Source organism: Suillus fuscotomentosus, assembly GCF_016647785.1.
Source record: "Suillus fuscotomentosus strain FC203 chromosome Unknown F5891scaffold_244, whole genome shotgun sequence".
Classification (NCBI taxonomy): domain Eukaryota; kingdom Fungi; phylum Basidiomycota; class Agaricomycetes; order Boletales; family Suillaceae; genus Suillus; species Suillus fuscotomentosus.
In genome coordinates, this window is record NW_024539756.1 from 38,591 (window position 1) to 56,339 (window position 17,749).

Consider the following 17,749-nt stretch of genomic DNA (forward strand, 5'->3'; position numbering starts at 1 on the left):
CTTGCAGCTCCCCAGCGCCTGTTCAACGCAAACCTTCTCCTTTGAGTGAAACTCCGACGTCTCCTCCACCCGCTGGACACAAAACAAAACGAGCAGCACCGGTGCCTCGAGCTGGTGCCCATGGTCGTGAGAGTTCTAGTAGCTATTTGTACTGTAAGATTTTTATTGCAATCACCATGGTTCGAGAGTTGGAACGCGTTCTGTTCGGAACTGTTCACTCAGTTGTACCTCACTGCTTTGCATTACCATTAATTCAATGCATCACATTGTTATATCCGAACGCAATTGCAATGTCTGATGAATCTGAGCGAAATTCAAATGCATTATGTACATAGCAATGTTTGATATATCAGTACACTAGCCTAATGCCAGACTATAGTCATACGGCAGTCGCAATGTCGGAATTGAGTTTCCTAACATTGCCTTACATTGAGACTTGCGCCAGATACATATGGCAGTTATGGTGGCTCCGACATGGTAATATATGACCATCTCTGGATTTGGTAATTTTGGTGATGGCCAAGGGTCGTTCGAAGGTACACACTCTGAGGAGTTAAGGTGAAGTACCTTCTGCTCAACATAAATTACACTACCTCGAGCTGTGAACCGCGGATGGTTGGGGACTATCACCAGCAACCAACTTTACAGCTAGGGCATCAGCTTGAAACCCATGAAATTTAAGGATGCAAAAAGATTACATAGGACCTTCCGAAGACACCCCCTTGCAAGCCCTTACTCTGCGCCAACAACAACGGCTTGGAGCCCGCTGTGTGGAAAAGGAGGGGAGAAATAGCGGATGTACCGTTGATATCACAGGATAAATTGATGGTGGCTGGCGTACTAGTTACCTACTACTAGTGAGTGTAAAGTTTCTCCTTCCCCCCGTCCTGAGTCCTCGTGATTGCATTGCGTTTACCTGTGAAACAGGTAGACCATCAACATGGCGACCTATGGCGACCGCCGCAAGCAGATTGAGATGAAATATTCATTCTCAAACTTCAAGGGCGTTTTGACCCCATAGTTCGACAACAATAATGATATTGTCCACTTAGGTGAAACAAGATCTGAACATGGTTTCACGAGCATACTTATAGTAAAGCTACAGAGCAAATTCCTTTCCGCATGAAATTCCTATAATTAGGTTAGGTGCCCGGAAGCGACTTCCGCATGAAGATAGGGGACCATACCTAACAACTCAGATAGATAGTATAACTGGTCCTGCGTAGAGTGAGAGGAACGCGTCGAAAGCTTCACTTTGGCTGGTCCCTAAGGCGCCTGGTTGAGGAGAATGTGATGACTGGAATTGTTGACCGGCAGATCACACTGGATGCTGGTCGTACGTCTACTTTAGCGAAGACACTTGCGCGACAATGGTCGAATTACCGGTCTACGTTGGTTCAGTCTCTGCCGAAGAATTGGATAACTTCGATGAGAAGCTTGTCGCAAGTTCCAAACGGATCGCGTCTGATGGTATAGATATGACAGAAATGTCCATGGTCATCGGTCATCAACCGGGATGAGCACCAGGTAGATTGGCATCGCCAGGCTGTGACCAAATATTGAAGTTATTAATATTGCCTAGCTTCGCAGAAAATTGGAGTCAGCTAAAGGTGACACCTTTTCAGGTGCCATTATAAGTGATCTTCTGTACGGTGCTGTGGATGGTTGGGACATGTACCCCGGCCTAGATGGCATTGATCATTACAGGACTCTGCGAACGTGGACTAGCTCGCAACGGGGACATCCTGCGCCAGTAAGTTATGGCAGATAATGATCTCGACATTGCTCAACAGCCGTTAGGCACATCATTGACTGCCCTTACATTACCGTCGTTGGCAAACCTTTTGCAACTCTGGCAGAGAAGCTCGAAAAACATGAAAAAGCTCGCCTTGCTGCTCGGTGGGAGGCGCTCGGTGCAGATGGTCTTGCCAATGCAGAGCGGGAGTTGGAAGCTGCAAAACTGAACGTGAGAAGCCGATACCAATTGATGTTTTGACGCCATTTCCTGTTCCGGATGTGAAGAGCATCTCCTGGATACCTGTCCGGCGCGTTCAAGAGCCTGATGACACCCCTCTCGTTGTTTGAGGTATCCTCTTCAAATGTAATTCTGAGCCGGTGGCTACATTGAATATCGGATGTTCGGAGACGTAAGGACGCACTGATTGACTCATTTTCCTGCCTGAAATCTGACAAGATGCACGAAGGAACTTTGGTGCGCTGCATGCCAGTATTAGGACAGACTGGCTGCAATTCAAGGCTGCCGAATATCTCGTCATATGCTGGCTACATCTCAGTAGCCGAAGTTTCAATCGCCGCAACAGCTCAAGTTTGAACGTAAAAATTTGAAGCAGACTTGCAGTGATCATTGACGCAAAAATCGAGTACTTCTTTCAAGTTTTCATTCTGATTCAAGGTACTTAAGTCGCAATCAAGTCTTTTAGAAATTGCCTCAGTTGTTTGCAGGTCATGCAAGAATATTGGCAATGCACGCACTGTCAAACTTCATTTACGATCCCAGAAAATGATCCGAAGGCAAAGAGAAACATCAAAAGCGCTCATTTTAAAAGATGTGCACTCTCGCTTAGGCGTTCCAAAGATTGGCCTTGTGCGTTCTTGAATGGCAGTTTTTGCTGCCCCTTTCGCTATCGCGGGTGCTCGGTGTCTGGTCACCTTGATTATATACGAAGGCATCACGACAAATGTCTTGTTGGTCCAGTCTCTGGTGATACACCGCAGAGTATATATGGTCCAACTGTCAACGAATGGACGTCATTTTCCTTAGGAGAATATGTAGAGAGGAACTATGGACATATGTATTCTGGAGCCTCCGCCTCATCTGCAGTATGTTGAAGTCATTCCACCTATTCTAGCTACCAATCTGACAGTTTTGGTACCCAGAATATTGCCTCACACGTGCCTCAGGGCGAGATGGATCAGACCATGGCGCAAGATGTTATATCTCCAGATCCTGCACCACCTGCGCTACCCGCATCACCTGCACCACCTGCACCACCTGCACCACCCGCGTTACCCACATCACCTGCAGTACCCGCATCGCCTGCACCAATGCCACCTGCGCCAATGCCACCTGCGCCAATGCCGCCTGCGCCAATGCCACCTGCACCAATGCCGCTGACACCTATGAGGCTGACTCCCTCACCGACTCAGACGCCAGTGATGTCGATGCCCTCACCGATGCAGACACCAGTGATGCGGACGCCCTTGCCAATGCCGACACCAGTGATGCGGACACCCTCGCCAATGCAGGCACCAGCCTATCCTGATTACAGGCATGGTACGCCTTCTGGTTTACAAAATTGTGATAATTTTGGTGAAGGCAATGGTGCTGAGCCTGCACAACCTGGTCCGCTACAGTGCCCTACTGCAGGTAGCTTTTTGGATGGCCCACCAAGTCCCTTGGAGTCAGCAGCAATTCCGGCACCTCAGGTCAATGGTGAAGATCCACTCTGTCGCCTCATTGATGTTTGGGAGTTTGATGCCTTACGCTTGATGACAAAATTTCAGCCTGATCTTAAACTCTTTGTTTGTGAACGGTGTCGGTGCGGTGTATGGGCAGATCAACTTGTAGGCCATATAATCAATAATCACAAGCAACATCTATCGCACAGCGTGAAGAGAACCACTCTAGAAATCACGATAAAAGCAGCAAGCCAAAAACTTGGTGCTGCAGAGTATTCTCAGCGTCCAATAGTTTTGCCAAAGCGGGTTCTTCCACCTCTTCCTTGGCTACTAGAGCCCGTTCGAGGTTTCCAATGCCGTCACTGTCCCTACGTGGCTGGAACATTTGATTCAGTTGGGGATCATGGAAAGAAAACTCATCCACGTCACGAACTAGGGCCGTGCATCTCTAAACAAGATCAACCTGTTTTTGCTCAGCGCCTATTTTCCAAGAATCAGTATTTCGTCGTTCACATGATGTTGCAGAACGTAGGCCCCGATCATCTTTTTGCGAAGTTCTATTCTACCCTTTCTGCCCGCTACATCAATGGTGCATTTGTGACAGGCGACTTGTCCGACACTTCGGATGTTGCAGAACATTCACCATTTTTGACAAATACTGGCTGGGCCGAAGCAACAAAAGGATATTCTCTCGCCACATTGCGAGATCTTTCTGTCTCCAAAGTTGTCAAACAGGATATCGACTGCATAGCTCGTATCAAGGGCATTGGAGCAAAATACCTCTCCATGATTTCCTCTGCATCAGAGATTGACCATGCTCTTTTGGACGAGCTTACCAGCTGGCGCACTCGATAGTGGGTTTTTGTAATAATGTTTTGCCTCCAAAATTGACTGATATTCAATCAAGTCGTCCATTCCAGATACTACAGGAAAGGCACTCAGTCGAAGGCTATGGAGTCCATTGTGACCGCCTTATTATGATGATTTTACGCATAAAGTCCATTCAGACTGATTCTGATGAAGGAACAAGCAGCGAGGCCAGCTCTGACTATGAGAGCCATGGAGAATGCGAGGGCATTGAAGAAGATATCATCATCCCAGGGTTGGATTGGAATGACATGGACTTTGCAGATGGAGATGGAGATGAAGACGAAGACGAAGAAGGCGAGAGGGGGCCTATATCATGGCCTGATGAAGACGGATCGGAAAATTTGACTTGCCTGAGCGCCGCAGATGATCACCCACCTTACCCCATCTTCCTGAATGCTATTCAGAAGCGACGTGCAAAGATACTAAGAGAGTCCTGTGCCGATCCTGACTCGTCTGAAGAACAGCTCATGGAAGCTTATCATTTGCTCCTGTTGTCTGCGTTCACTACTCACACCAACGACAATCCAAGGCCTCTTCACTCTTTTGTTGATTCATTTGTCATATCTACCAGCGTTAACGTCCAGGGTCATTTTGCGTCGCCTCACCTTATCTCCAGCCATTTGTCCAAGATTGTTTATGTCGGACTTTTCTCTATCTTAACCGAGGTCATGAAATCCCCAGATCCTTACCAGTAGGTGTGCTGGAAATCTGACTTATCTAACTACTAATTATTCACTCCTAGAACGTTCAGGAAGACCATGAAAGTGTGGATAGAACCTGGTATGCGTACGCCGTTTTGCACCATCCGAAGATATTCTCGACTATGCTATGCGATATGCCGAGGCCACATAGCCCTACCTAGACTCCAGTTTGCAGTATTGGATGGGCCAGACTTTACATTTGATGGCAAGTCGCTGTCTGTAACCTCCATGACGCGGATGTACCACAGTGTCTATCGGGATATGGTCCATATACTTGAACAAGATCTTCTATTTGGAGCAAGCGATGCTGATCTGCATCCTCTCAAGACGCCAAAGGAAATTACAGACAATACCCATGAACGCGTCCTTGGACGCGGCGTGTTGGTTTCAGAAATGCAGGCAGCATGGGTCTTGATGAAGCTTATTATGAGCGATAAAAAGCTCATGAAGAAGTATTTTAGCATCGATTCCAATGGACATCCAGTGCCGCGCAAGGGAGCATGGGAAGAGTATTTGGATAGTATCGAAGCGTTCAAGGAACACTTCTATTTTTTATTCCATCAGATTCCGGGAATGCCGAAACGGGGCGCAGAAGAGATTCGGGCCAAGATCGTGGATACAAGTTTCCGCAGCCGCAACCTTATGTACCTCTTTCGCCGACTTGCCTGCATAGGAGATTACAGCAAATCATCTCGAAACTCCGGCAACGACAAGCTCACCCTTCATTTCATGGCTCGCCCTCTAGAAATTGTACTCAGGCGATTCCAGGCATCTGTAGCCACCATTGGCGCATGGGCTATTGATCTTGTTCTTCCTGCGGAGTCCATCGATCCCCATCACCACTGTTATCTCTTATCTAGCAAGGGCCAGAGATGGACGTCTGAACGACTTTCTCGCATCCTTCAGCAACTCACTAGCAAACACCTTCCCGGTAAGGTCTGCCTCAACATGAGCTCGTTGAGGCACATCCTGCCTGGCATTGCAGAGCATTACCACATCTCAGATGTCCTAACTCCGAGAACTGATGACGTGTTACACTCTCAGCTTGGCCATAATCAAAATACAGGTGATCGGATGTACGCCAGAACGCATCAAGATCATCCTCAGCTAACAAGCACTATGGCTCACCGAACGATGAGGTTTTGCGATCTCTGGCAGGAGCTATTAGGATTCAAAGAAGACATCCCCAACGAAGATGCTGCCCTCTCCCTCCAGGCGTCTTATGCTCACCAGCAATCCTCTTCTAAAAATACACTTTCATCCCTGTGGACTCGGAGAAGTAGCCCCATCGCAGCCTCAAATCCCGATATGACAGTGCCCCCTCATAACCATGATCTTCTTGAGGAGATTCAAAGTATGCGGGCTGCTTTAGCCAAGCTGACTCATATGGTGTCGTCCATCTCCCGAGCAGTCCTTCCATCAGGCACTGCAGCGCCTGCCATCCAATTATCTCGACAGTCTAACTCTGGCATCGTCCATTTAACTACTGCCTCGGCCGATGGTCTGGGCCAATCTGATGACCTAGTTAATACTACTAGTGCAGTTCTTGACGCCAATAGCCCACCAGCTGATTATGAGGTATTCTGTGCTACCGCGATCAATTGTACTACTGCCTAGCTAATACACGATCATTTAATAGGTTTCCCATAACCAGCAACTGGCTAAACGCCGAAGTCTACCAAGCAATTCTGAAGTGCGTTGTCTCCATCCACATCCCAACGTGAGCTGATGCCGTCTTACTATGACATCAGGACGAGGTGGAAGAACGGCCTTTGAAGCGGTTGAGGACCAATGCACTTGGAGATGATCGGGGTCCCTTGGGCATTGACAGTTTGTCACTTCACACTGAAGAAAGACCTGCCAGCGCCGATTCTGAGGTATTGCGTGCTTACATTCATTCTATGTCATTCAGCTAATGATACAATGCCAGGCTCTCCAAGAAGACATTAGCAAAGTATACTGCCCTCAGTGCGATGTCTACCTCTCCGGCTCTGATTCCGATATAGCTACTCATTTTCAAGACAAAAAACGTCAAGAAGGCATCAACAGCTGGCATATACGCAGTTTCAAGGCTCCTGTTGCAGGGCAAAGGCACGAAATTTTCATTCACCGCGCAAGAGACCTCAAATTTCTGTGTCCTTGCGGTTTTTCAGATTACGAAAAGCATGCAATGCAGGCTCATCTTGCTTCAGTAAGTACTGATAGCCAGGTAGCTCATACCAAGAGCGGGAGAAAGCCAAGTTGGACACGAAAATAATAAGATGGTTCCTGTGCATGCAAGCCCAGCTCTAGCCATCATTCGCTTGTGCACCTTCTCTCCCTCTTTCTTGATCGTTCCTGCAACGTAAACGCAGGCTCCATCTTATCATGTCTTGCTCCTTATGCCAACTTCGCACGCTTGCTTTAATTTTTGACCATCTAGATGCTATCTAGCTTGTATCTAGTCATTCTTCCATTCAATACCATTGATAGTGCGGCCGTTCCTTCCTCTTAATTATACATATCATGTTGAATCTCGCGCGTAGGAAGGAGAAAATTTAAACAACTACATTTATGCAATCCTGACAGTGTGAATGATATTCGTAAGCATAGACTAGCGGCCAGGAACAATCACAGACGTACTTTGGCATACAATGAGTCTACGACCTTCACATCGGGGTTGTCAATATTTAGGATAGGCTTACACGTTGTACGAAATGTGAAGAAAATATTTGGAGTTTGAACTGACATAAAGAGGGACATATAACTTCAAATTTAGTCATCGTTGTGCACGAAATCAAAAATATGAAATATCCACGGTCATTTTTTCACTGACTATACGTCAACACAAATAAGAAATATAATTGGATTTTCAGCGTCTGCTTGAATTTTAAATTTAATTATCGCATCAAACTTGGTACGAAACTTGAAGTTTAATCCACCGCTATATGCTTGCCAATATTTTAAGTTTCGTCGAACAATAAGGGACTACCAAAAACTTGAAATTTACGCTGGCGACAAAATGTGATGGCGAAACTTCAAGTTTCGCCTTCGGACAAAATAAATCGCCCGATCATCGCCCACTCATCACTCAATCGTCGCCCACTCATGAAGGACAAATGGCGATCAGACTAAATTTAATATCTTCATTATCATACAAGTATAGTACGGCAAAAACTATGTCTGAGTCCAAACTACGCCAAACTCGTAAGTATGAATGAGAAAGGGAGTGAGGGAACTCTTACTTGATGCTCTTGTCATGAAATCGTAGCTTGCTGCCGAAATGTTGCGCATGATCTTGTTAGTAGCAGGTTGAAATTTAAGGGAGCGCTTCCATTGTGTGGAGGTCATTGGACCATTGGCGTCCTTGATGAGCGAATGTCGCATGCGAGAAACCCCTTCTCGAAGATTGCTAAGACGTCCTTGGAACCAGTCTTCGCAGCGAGCAGACCAAAAACCAACATTTAAGCCCAACGCATTCCAAGCATTGGGCCGAGGCCACCATGAAACTATCTCCGGACCGTCACCTAGAAAGTGTGACCATTAGTACCGATGGGACTGAACTATAGAAAGCTTACGGAGGTCTATGCAGTACGTTCCACACATAAAATCAACCTCCTCCTCCAACAACCCATCGTCGTAGTAAGTCTGACCGCCATCGCCAATCAATAGCTCGCCAAACGGAACAGCTTCAGTTGAAATACCGTCGAGGACAGATGGAAGGTGGTTGAAACCAAGGCTGTGCAAGGCCAACCACCATATGAGTCCTCCATGGAGGAACGCAGCCCTCGCCCGGGGACAATTCATGAACTCATGGCGTAGCTGCTCATACACGATATAATCAGCATATATGGGATTAAAGGGGGGTCGTCGATGCCCTAATGTGTAGGTACGAAGTTCAGAAAGGAGGCGACGCTGGTTGGGCACGACACTCATTCGCTGTAAGGTCCTGAATCCGATGCCTCTTTGAAGCAAAGCTAACGCGATCTGCTTCATGTCTGAGCCCCAATCACGGCGCAGGCACATAACAGCAGTGACGGGGTTGAGGACAGCCAGAGTCCAGACTACAAGATTTGGGGACTCGCGGGGCTCAATTATATAATACTGACATTGCGATAGCTGCGCGCGCGAGATACAAATGTAAGGATGTGAAATTTGTAGAGCTGGGAGGGGTCCAAGATCCCAAAGGTCAGGCGGGATTGTGTTCAAGTCAGACTCTTTCATGTTGACGAAACATGCAATGAACTTCATGATGCATTGACGTTGTGGCTCTGTGAGCGAACCCGTTTCTGCCGACGAATCACCAAGGAGCTTGCGAAGTTGCTCCCATCTGGCCGTTTTAATCCAGTCGTTCGCTGGTAGGAATGATATGGTGGGAGCAGAGGTAGGGGCAGTGCTTCGATATCCGAAGTGATAATGCAATACAGGAACGAAACCTTCGATGTGTGTATGTCTTGACGAAAGTGAAACATCACTGCCGAAGTATGTGTATACATCATTGGCAAAACTGGAAGGGGGTGGAGGTGGAACCTCGAAAGAGGAAGTTACAGGGAGGGGAGGCATGATATCATCATCATCTTCGCGATCATCACTGTCTGGGATGCTAGTGGGGTCGAGTGCGAGACATAAGTCCCATTGATTGGAAAAAGAATCAAAGATCCTGGTAAATTTGTTATAGTCTCCCCAGACCTCCTCAACCCTAGCCTTCGTGATGTGAGTGCGCAACATGAAATCTTTGTAATCATCTTGGGGTTGCCATTCAAACACCCAAATCCTACTGGACTTGCCAGGGAGGCTGTGATTCTCGGCCAAACGTTGACGACTCAGACGAGCCTGTCGTTGAGACGGGGTCTCCATCTCCTCCTTCTTCGCGTTCTGCAAGGCTTTGCGCGCAAAAAACGCCTGCCAATCTTCGCCATGCCTCTGCCCACTATTTTTATGGGGAAGGGGAAAATGAGAGAGGTCTTGTTGAGGTTGAGTGGATAACGGTGCTGGCTGGCTCGACTCGGGGTCACACATATCATTTGACTGGGTGAGCCAAGAATGAGAATCGGGCTGAATGCCCCACACGTCGTTGTTCTGCAATTCGCTCAAAGTAGCGCAAGTCGCTCCAGCGAGATCGTCTGCCGAGGGGTGGTAGCGCTTCCACACCTTGTTGCCGGAAACGTCAGGAGGCCAATGCACCCAGATCGGAACTTTATAGTGTTCAAACATGATTACGTCCGTGTCCCAGGCCAGACTATAAGCACTATTAATGATCATACCATTGCGTGGTACAGCATCTGTAAGATCCCCGACAAATGTGCGAGAAAGTTCCATCACCCATGCAGATAGGATAGGACATCGAGGGTCATTTATTAAAAGAGAAGTCCAAGAGGGGGAATCGTTATGGGGTCGATACTGGCGAGTCATAATAAAGTACGTGCAGAGAGCTGAGATCCCTGAAAATAAACACAATCAGCCATGGTCAGCGCATATAGATGAAGAACATACCTAAGAATGCATCGCGAGATCTCAGAGCGACCTTCTTTGCAAGCCTCGCATCGACATGGGACCTCAGGTACCCGTAGTCTTTGGGAGGTCTTGGGGCTTGGCCGTACCAAGGGAAATGCATGTTGACTGCTAATCGTTGCGAACACCACAGTAATTTCTGCTCTAGACTCTCCCATTCTTGCCAAACGTCTCCACGCAAGATATAGCGGCCATCGGGTGTAGACTCTATGGGCAAAGAGTAGAGCGAATGATTGAGGCATGCAAAGACAGCTCCACCAAAATTAGGGCTTGCCGCGATAAGTGGAAACCATGGGCGTGTCTCGTAAGCCCACTGAGTGGTCAATGCGTCTTTGATGTTGTCGGACGAAGAATCAGATTCGAGTATGGGATTCCAGGGTCGAGGGATAGGAGGGATCGTGTCAGGAAGCGAGGACACATTTAAGGATGTAAAAATTCGCCCTTCATGCATAAATACATGGAGCTTGGGAGTCGCCATGGGCGCCATAGTACCTTGCGATTAGTGGGAGGAGTGGGCAATGGAAGAAAGCGTGCAACAGTACAAACCGTTGCACGCGACAGGCCAAGAATTGGTTCGAGAGGACACAGCAACAGTACAGACCGTTGCAGGATCGAGAGAATGCAGAGAGCAATAGTTGCGCGCAGCCAATAATGCCAGAACAAGCCTTGCAGCGGGGTTTAAATCCGAGGCGCCTAGTATACGCCGAACAGAGGTAGTCGCATAGAACACGCCAACACCTAGCAGTACAGACCACTAGGTGATGAGAGTCCGAGTCAAAGAGAAGAGAAGAGAAGACTCAGCAATGCTGAGCCCTAAATATAGACGGTACTAGGAGTATGGGTTGATTGAGAGTTTGAGTCAGTTGAGTTTGCTTTGCACGTGACTTTGTTTGCGAATGTTTGTACTTTCTGACGAATTGATTCAGCCCTTACACTTACTGTTTATCTATACTTAGCTTATACCTCGGGCCTCAACCTCTGCCTGGCGCAACGGTCTGTACTGTCGCATCATCTCTCATCCTCTCATCCCCCTTCGACACAATGGTGGACTTCGACTTCGACTTGTCGACGCGATGGTCTGTACTGTCGCGTCATCCTCATCCTCTCCTCCTTCGACAAAACGGTGGACTTCGACTTGTCGACGCGATGGTCTGTACTGTCGCATTTCTGTACTTCGACTGGTGGATTCGACGTTCTGTACTGTCGTCACATCGTCCCTTATTCTCTCCTTCGACACGACGGTCTGTACTGCGGTGTCTGCTGGACTTCTACTGGCGGATGCGACGGTCTGTGATACTGTCACGTCGTCCCTTATCCTCTCCTCCTCCGATATGACGGTCTGTACTGTCGTGTCTGCTGGAGTTCGACTGGGTTATCGCCCTGGACTCCTCATGATACGGCACTCACGAATTTGAGGGGTGCGTTTGAGTGCGTTTGAGATGTAACCTGGTATGTACCTGCTTAATCATGTCGTTGTCCTGACTTATTGCAAGGAGACAGGCGCACCAAACAGGGTTCTGATGGCAGGTCCTTGACACGTCAGTATGTACCGCCATGTTGTCCTGGAGTCACTTCAATCGAGCCCTAGCGTGAATTCGAGGGATAAGTTCAAAACACAGGCTGGTATGTACTCACTTTAATTCCATCGTCATCCTGACTTTAATTTCGTCATACAGCGCTGTCATCTGCCCACTCTCGTGCTGCACGCTCAATATCTCCAGGAGTACTGTACATTACACCCTCCCATACATCGTTCAACACTACACTACCGCGACTCTCACCCATTTAAATGTTTCATCCAAGATTGATAAACTCTCGACTTGACGCTTTGTCAAACCCGCAAGCCATTCCTCGTTGTACAATGCTTTAGGTAATCCGTCCACTTCCGTTCTGGATGTCTTTGGATTCCCAGATGAGCGTATCTGTTTCATCGGCTTTGAACCTTGAGGCGCAAAAATATCATCATCCACCATTCTTTGGTGATCGATAATATCCAATTCTCGTTCGATCGCACGGCGCCAAGTCATGTTCTTGACACGAAGAACTGTTTCGATATCGTTTTCGACGTCACTCTCCTCCAAACTCATGCCGCCTTCTCCTAACGTCCTTACCAGTCACTGAAGCCACTGCCAGGCCGGGAGGTCTTCCTCATTCCCGTCGGTCTTGTACTTAACAAGGTGGTCAAGAACCGTAACTCTGCGAAGATATTTCTGAGAAGGCATCAGTACCTGAATAATATGAAGCTCTTGAACATACATTTTTTCGACGTGTTGTCTGACGAGTCACTTTCAAAGCCTCATCCTTCTTCATGATCAGCCTCTGTTCCACCTCTTCAGGAGTCTCCAATCCGCCCTTTGCTGTAACTTTTGGTTGTGCAGCCATCCAAATTGTACGCAGGCGCTTGTAGTGGTCTTGAAGAACCTCCTTAAAATACGCCTCTGATCTTCTGAATGGCCAGCTCTCTTGGTCACCCCTCCTTTGCAATTCTTCGAGGAGCAAGCCAATGACTTTATCGTTCCAGGGGCTTTTGGGCCCACCTTTAAGATCAAAGGCGAGATGTTTGCAGTTGGGACCTGGGCCGTCTTCATATTCATATGCATAGACGTCCTCATGACTAGCTGGATCATGGAGCATGAAATTGCTGTCTTGAGAAATGCTGAAAACATCCTTGAAGAGACGTCGCACTTCTCCCTATACATCTCTGTAAGTCGTAGCCTCCATACCATGTTTTGGCTTACCAAAAGAAAGTCTCTTTCATAGCTTTTCTTGGCCGCCTTCTCTTGCCGGAGTTCTTTTTCCTCTACCTTTTTCCTCCGGGGACTGTGCTTTTTGGTGAGTGGAAATTCTTTGTCGATTAGAATGCGTCTCAGTGCGGCTTCTACACCTCTCGCAATAGCATCTTCCATCGTCGTAGCAGGCTGTGCATCGTGTTGTGGAGGCGGTGGTACGTCTTCGGATGAGTGTTGTTGAGGTACTTCCTCTCCGTCAACCTACTACTATGTAAGTTTAAATCACAGTCAATGGCATCGGGCGCTCACCTCCGATGCTACCGATACAAGGCGAACTCTGTGCGATATTCCCCGAGTTCTCTTTATTCTCTTAATTGCATCCAAGCACGAGGTACCTGGCCGTGGTTTTGCGCATGGAGATGGTTGTCCTGCATCTCCCGGTACAGTGGGGATGTTCATATCCGCATCCTCGTTCTGAGACCTGTGACGCCTGGAAAATCTTTGTTCCATCTTGGCCAGCTCGCTCTCTTTTTCTGCCTGGTAAGTATTTCAGCATGTTTTCATTTATATATGAAACATGTTCTCACCTTTAACTTCAGCACTTCTTGCTGAAACCTTCGGTCCATCTCGGCGAGTATCGCACTCTCGCGCTCTCGAAGCTGTTTATTGTTATCACACCATTTTCCTGTCGGATTATCCGCCTCACCTCTTCGTTTGTCTTTCTCTTCAACTCTTCCTCACGCTGGGCTAGTTTTTCACACAGCTCTGCTTCTCGCTGCGCCCGTTCTTGTGCCAACTATCCATTGTTATCAGCTGTTTTCCTGTCAAATCATTCACCTTACCTCTTCATTTGTCCTTCTCTTCAACTCTTCCTCGCGTTGGACCAGCTTTTCACCCAGCTCTGCTTCTCGTCGTATTCGTTCTTGTGTCAAGTGGTCGTGAGCGTCCTTGTGGATTTTTTCCATGGCAGCCTCTATTTCTTCGCGATTAGCCTGGCCGAGTACGTGCTGAGTCTCTCTAATATGTTCTTCAAGTTTCTGCTGCTGCTGGACACGGGTCCTCTGTCATAGTCATCAGCGTACATCTGGTAGTCACATGCTGCAGCAGGACTTACTTCGATTTCTTCCTGGGCCTTTGCTAGTTGCTCTTGCCGTTCTCTCAGAGTTGTTTCCCATTGCCGTTTCATCTCGTTCATGTTTTGCTCATGTTCAATTTTTTGTTTTTCCACTTGCTACAGCGGCCACCTGTCAGATATTGACAATGTCCAGTGAAATACTACGAACCGTTTGCATATTGTGAATCAGTTCCTTCTGACTGTACACAGTTTCGCGTAGTGTCTCTGAGTAGTCGACTTCTTTGATGCGACGCTTGTCGGGCAGCACCTGATCAAACCAAGTCTAACATCATTAACCTTGAATCATGCTACCTAGACGTACCGAATCGGCGACTCGCTTTTCCCTCTTGTCGGGCAGAGCGGTCCTTGTTGGGGGCTGGCTTGTGGCATCGTCCAAGTCCATCGCGGAGGCCTCTTGCGATACCTAGAACAGACACTGAGCCGGCATGATTCATCGATCGCTTGATGAATGTGGACGTACTACGTATTTTGGTGTGTCAAACTGGGATCTGGTCTGACTCTCGGCGTCTTCCATATCGTCGTCGTCGTCAAATAGGTCCGTATCACTGGCTGTTTGTATGTTTTCCTGCTCAATGTGAACATGGACATGGTGCTGTGTTTCTGACATGGTAATGGGAGTTGGCATCATCAATGTTTAAATTTTGGGCTCGGCTTGGATCCTACTTATGTACGTTTACCATTATTGTGTTTAGACTTTTCGGTCACTAGTGTTTCACCCTGACGACGATGCACTATCCTTTTTCAGGCCCTTGAGCGCTATCATTTCGGGTGCTCCATGTCATAAGTACAAAACTGAGGACACAAAAGAGTCCAAAAAGCCTAGGCATACAAATGATCGTAAGATTACATTTATTGTTCTGGTCCCCGCATTCTGCGAAACAAATAAAGACAATAGATATGGTGATCGATTCTTCGGGATGCTCTGTACTCTGCGCGGTTCAAAGGTAAGCACTAAAAAACTACTATAAGATCGCCCGCTTTCATCGCCCACTTTCATCACCCACTTTCATCGCCCACTTTCATCGCCCACTTTCAAGCCATTCCTTGTACTCAGCGCTGGTCGCCTAGACTCATCATCTAATTTTTATTTGTCATTCCTGTGCAATGGTCAACACTCGCATATATATCTTCCCCGCATCATCCGTAAGCTATAATCTCGCTTCTCTTGATTTTTGCTGACCACTACAAAGACTACCGAACTTCATTTGCGGTGTAGGCTGTATTCTTCATCCTGGAGTAAACCTCGCCAGGTCACCATGTTGACACAGTGCTCTGATCGCTCGCGCAGTGGAAAACGCTTTCCTGTTCCCGAGAGCCTCCTGGATTGTGCAACCGTGCAGCCTTATGTGCATAACTGTCTTGTCACCCTGCATGAAGGAAGACACGTATATCAGTTTTGTGTTTTTTTCAAGCGGCACTGCCGTTTAAGAACCAATCCGCTTCTCAGCAGCATTGACCACATATTCTGAGGTGATGCAGTTGTTATGAGGATTGGTGCCAGCGCTGGCTCTGTTGTGAACATGCGAGGCAGGGACAATTCGCTTGCAGACTTCATCATGCATCAGTAAGCATCATCACTGGAAAGTGATTCCAGTCCTCATTGATGAATTCATTAGGTTTATACAAAGTATTAATCATCACCCTCAAGCGAAGCTCCCACGTACTCTCACCGTCGTGAAGCCCTTGAGTCCTCGGGTAAACCACCGGTTGGCATCCAGGATCGTCAGCAGCGAGGTAGTTTGATACGAAGTAATATATAATGATTTGTATTCAATACATTATGAATTTCGCCGTGAAGGCGCCGTTCTTGTCACAAGCATCGTGAACGCTAGTACAAAGAATAAACTTGATATCAGGCAAGACTTTGTCGAAACTTTAAATGAGACTTACATAAGGTTAAGCACTTTGCCATTCTGTTATAACTCATGTATCTTCGTTGGGAGCAACGATCCCTAGTAATTCAAGTAAACGTAGTACATCGTAGTACATGGGGTATAGTGTGAATCTATTTTACTGTAGATTAGATCGATATCAGTTATATTACCCCACTTTCAATGCATTTTTCTTGCTCTTGGACTTGCCCACGACCATCCTTGCTTTCTTCTGCCTAGCACGACCTGATGTATATTTCAAACACATCATGATCATATCATTCAGCGGCCAAAAGTCCCTGTAGTTTTCTAAGTCCGGGAAAGCATCGACAGCCTGACAAATAATAAATTCTCGGACAATTGCCATCTGTGGTCTACTTACTTTGTCGCGTACAACTTTCAGGAGCGCATAGTCTTGGGAAGAAGCACACTTGGTCGTATCGAGATGTTCTTCAATGAGGTTGTGCATAAATTTCTTGTGCTTATGAGCAAATAGCACGTTGTGATGAGAGCACGTCACTCACCTTGAACTTAGCATATGCCTTTTGGTTCCAGTCTAAAGCCTCGTTAAGTGTGTATCCTCCACGCCCTGGATGACCTGGTTCACCAGGGGGCTTTGGTATCTTTGAATCGTCCGATAGACTCTCAGTCGAAGTTGAGGAGCCACTGTCCGACATTGAATCTAATGAACTCAAAGAATCCGAGGGCATGGGCCTGGGCGTCCGAGAATTGGAACGTGAGCGCTCGAACGAAACTCTCTTCAAGTATGGCGAGGGGTCATTTTTGAATGGCCGTGCTGCAAGTTTGGACTCTGGCACCAGCGTGCCCTTGAGTTGCATAGGAGGATCGATGGCACTGATTTTGGAAGGAAGAATCTCGTCAGCAACGAGCATAGTTGAGCGGTGGGCACTGTCAAATAGTTCAAGTTGGTCCGTGAGCATAGGAGGGAAGGGAGGTGGAGCGCCAGGCTCTTGATCATAAAAAGGAGAGACAGTGTTGATTTTGTTGGGCATGTCGTGGTTTTGGTTACAGCGACGTGAGCGGGGCGACGAGAGCGGGTCAAGATACTGGGTATGAACTGTAATAACCTCTAAGACATTTATGACCAACCTAATGACACCATTCAACATAATCTACTAGAGATTAAACAATAAACAATAAACAATAAAGACAGTCAACAAAAGAGTGGCTTAAGGGGATCGAACAAATAAGTCCTGAATAGCAGAAACGTTACGTAAAGTGATATATTACTTCACTTACAAAAGAATGAACACAAAAGTCGGGAACCAACAAATGGCTAGGAAATCGCCATAGAATCAACAAAAAAAGTTCCTATTATAAGTAGGCTGTGAGCAGGTGAACTGGCGACTACAATCAGATCGTATATGCAACAATGTCCTTTTTTACCTCGTCACTCTTCGCGAAAGCAAAGCGACACTTCCGACATCAAACCCGCTTTTCTACCTACGGCGGGTCCATTCACGCCCTCGCAATATCTAATGATGGTCAGGCTCTTGCATGTGGTGGTAACTT

The 17,749-nt window shown here is 47.2% G+C and overlaps 6 protein-coding genes across 6 annotated transcripts; 3 read left to right on the forward strand and 3 right to left on the reverse strand.

Moving 5' to 3' along the window:
- Positions 1 to 1,370: 1,370 nt before the first annotated feature.
- Positions 1,371 to 2,085, forward strand: F5891DRAFT_988733 (uncharacterized protein; the record flags this gene model as incomplete). Its single annotated transcript, XM_041378024.1, has 4 exons — positions 1,371 to 1,470; positions 1,729 to 1,753; positions 1,801 to 1,966; positions 2,023 to 2,085. The coding sequence occupies 4 exons, from the start codon at positions 1,371 to 1,373 to the stop codon at positions 2,083 to 2,085; spliced, it is 354 nt and encodes a 117-aa protein (XP_041216711.1).
- Positions 2,086 to 2,803: 718 nt separating this feature from the next.
- F5891DRAFT_988734 (uncharacterized protein) lies at positions 2,804 to 7,713 on the forward strand (the record flags this gene model as incomplete). Its single annotated transcript, XM_041378025.1, has 10 exons — positions 2,804 to 2,841; positions 2,871 to 4,274; positions 4,328 to 4,981; positions 5,033 to 5,070; positions 5,143 to 6,569; positions 6,631 to 6,684; positions 6,743 to 6,868; positions 6,904 to 7,182; positions 7,414 to 7,462; positions 7,517 to 7,713. 10 exons carry the CDS (start codon positions 2,804 to 2,806, stop codon positions 7,711 to 7,713), a joined length of 4,266 nt encoding a protein of 1,421 aa, XP_041216712.1.
- A 434-nt stretch (positions 7,714 to 8,147) lies between these two features.
- Positions 8,148 to 10,959, reverse strand: F5891DRAFT_1200584 (uncharacterized protein; the record flags this gene model as incomplete). Its single annotated transcript, XM_041368837.1, has 3 exons — positions 8,148 to 8,497; positions 8,549 to 10,411; positions 10,464 to 10,959. 3 exons carry the CDS (start codon positions 10,957 to 10,959, stop codon positions 8,148 to 8,150), a joined length of 2,709 nt encoding a protein of 902 aa, XP_041216713.1.
- Positions 10,960 to 12,595: 1,636 nt separating this feature from the next.
- F5891DRAFT_1200585 (uncharacterized protein) lies at positions 12,596 to 14,952 on the reverse strand (the record flags this gene model as incomplete). The annotated part of the gene is made up of 11 exons (XM_041368838.1): positions 12,596 to 12,691; positions 12,738 to 13,172; positions 13,220 to 13,471; positions 13,520 to 13,747; positions 13,798 to 13,869; positions 13,917 to 14,006; positions 14,053 to 14,271; positions 14,325 to 14,441; positions 14,494 to 14,592; positions 14,647 to 14,748; positions 14,806 to 14,952. 11 exons carry the CDS (start codon positions 14,950 to 14,952, stop codon positions 12,596 to 12,598), a joined length of 1,857 nt encoding a protein of 618 aa, XP_041216714.1.
- A 598-nt stretch (positions 14,953 to 15,550) lies between these two features.
- F5891DRAFT_967900 (uncharacterized protein) lies at positions 15,551 to 15,814 on the forward strand (the record flags this gene model as incomplete). The annotated part of the gene is made up of 1 exon (XM_041376282.1): positions 15,551 to 15,814. A coding segment is annotated over one exon (264 nt), but the record flags the coding sequence as incomplete, so codon positions are not given.
- A 571-nt stretch (positions 15,815 to 16,385) lies between these two features.
- Positions 16,386 to 17,229, reverse strand: F5891DRAFT_1200586 (uncharacterized protein; the record flags this gene model as incomplete). The annotated part of the gene is made up of 3 exons (XM_041368839.1): positions 16,386 to 16,550; positions 16,599 to 16,691; positions 16,741 to 17,229. The coding sequence occupies 3 exons, from the start codon at positions 17,227 to 17,229 to the stop codon at positions 16,386 to 16,388; spliced, it is 747 nt and encodes a 248-aa protein (XP_041216716.1).
- Positions 17,230 to 17,749: the final 520 nt, after the last annotated feature.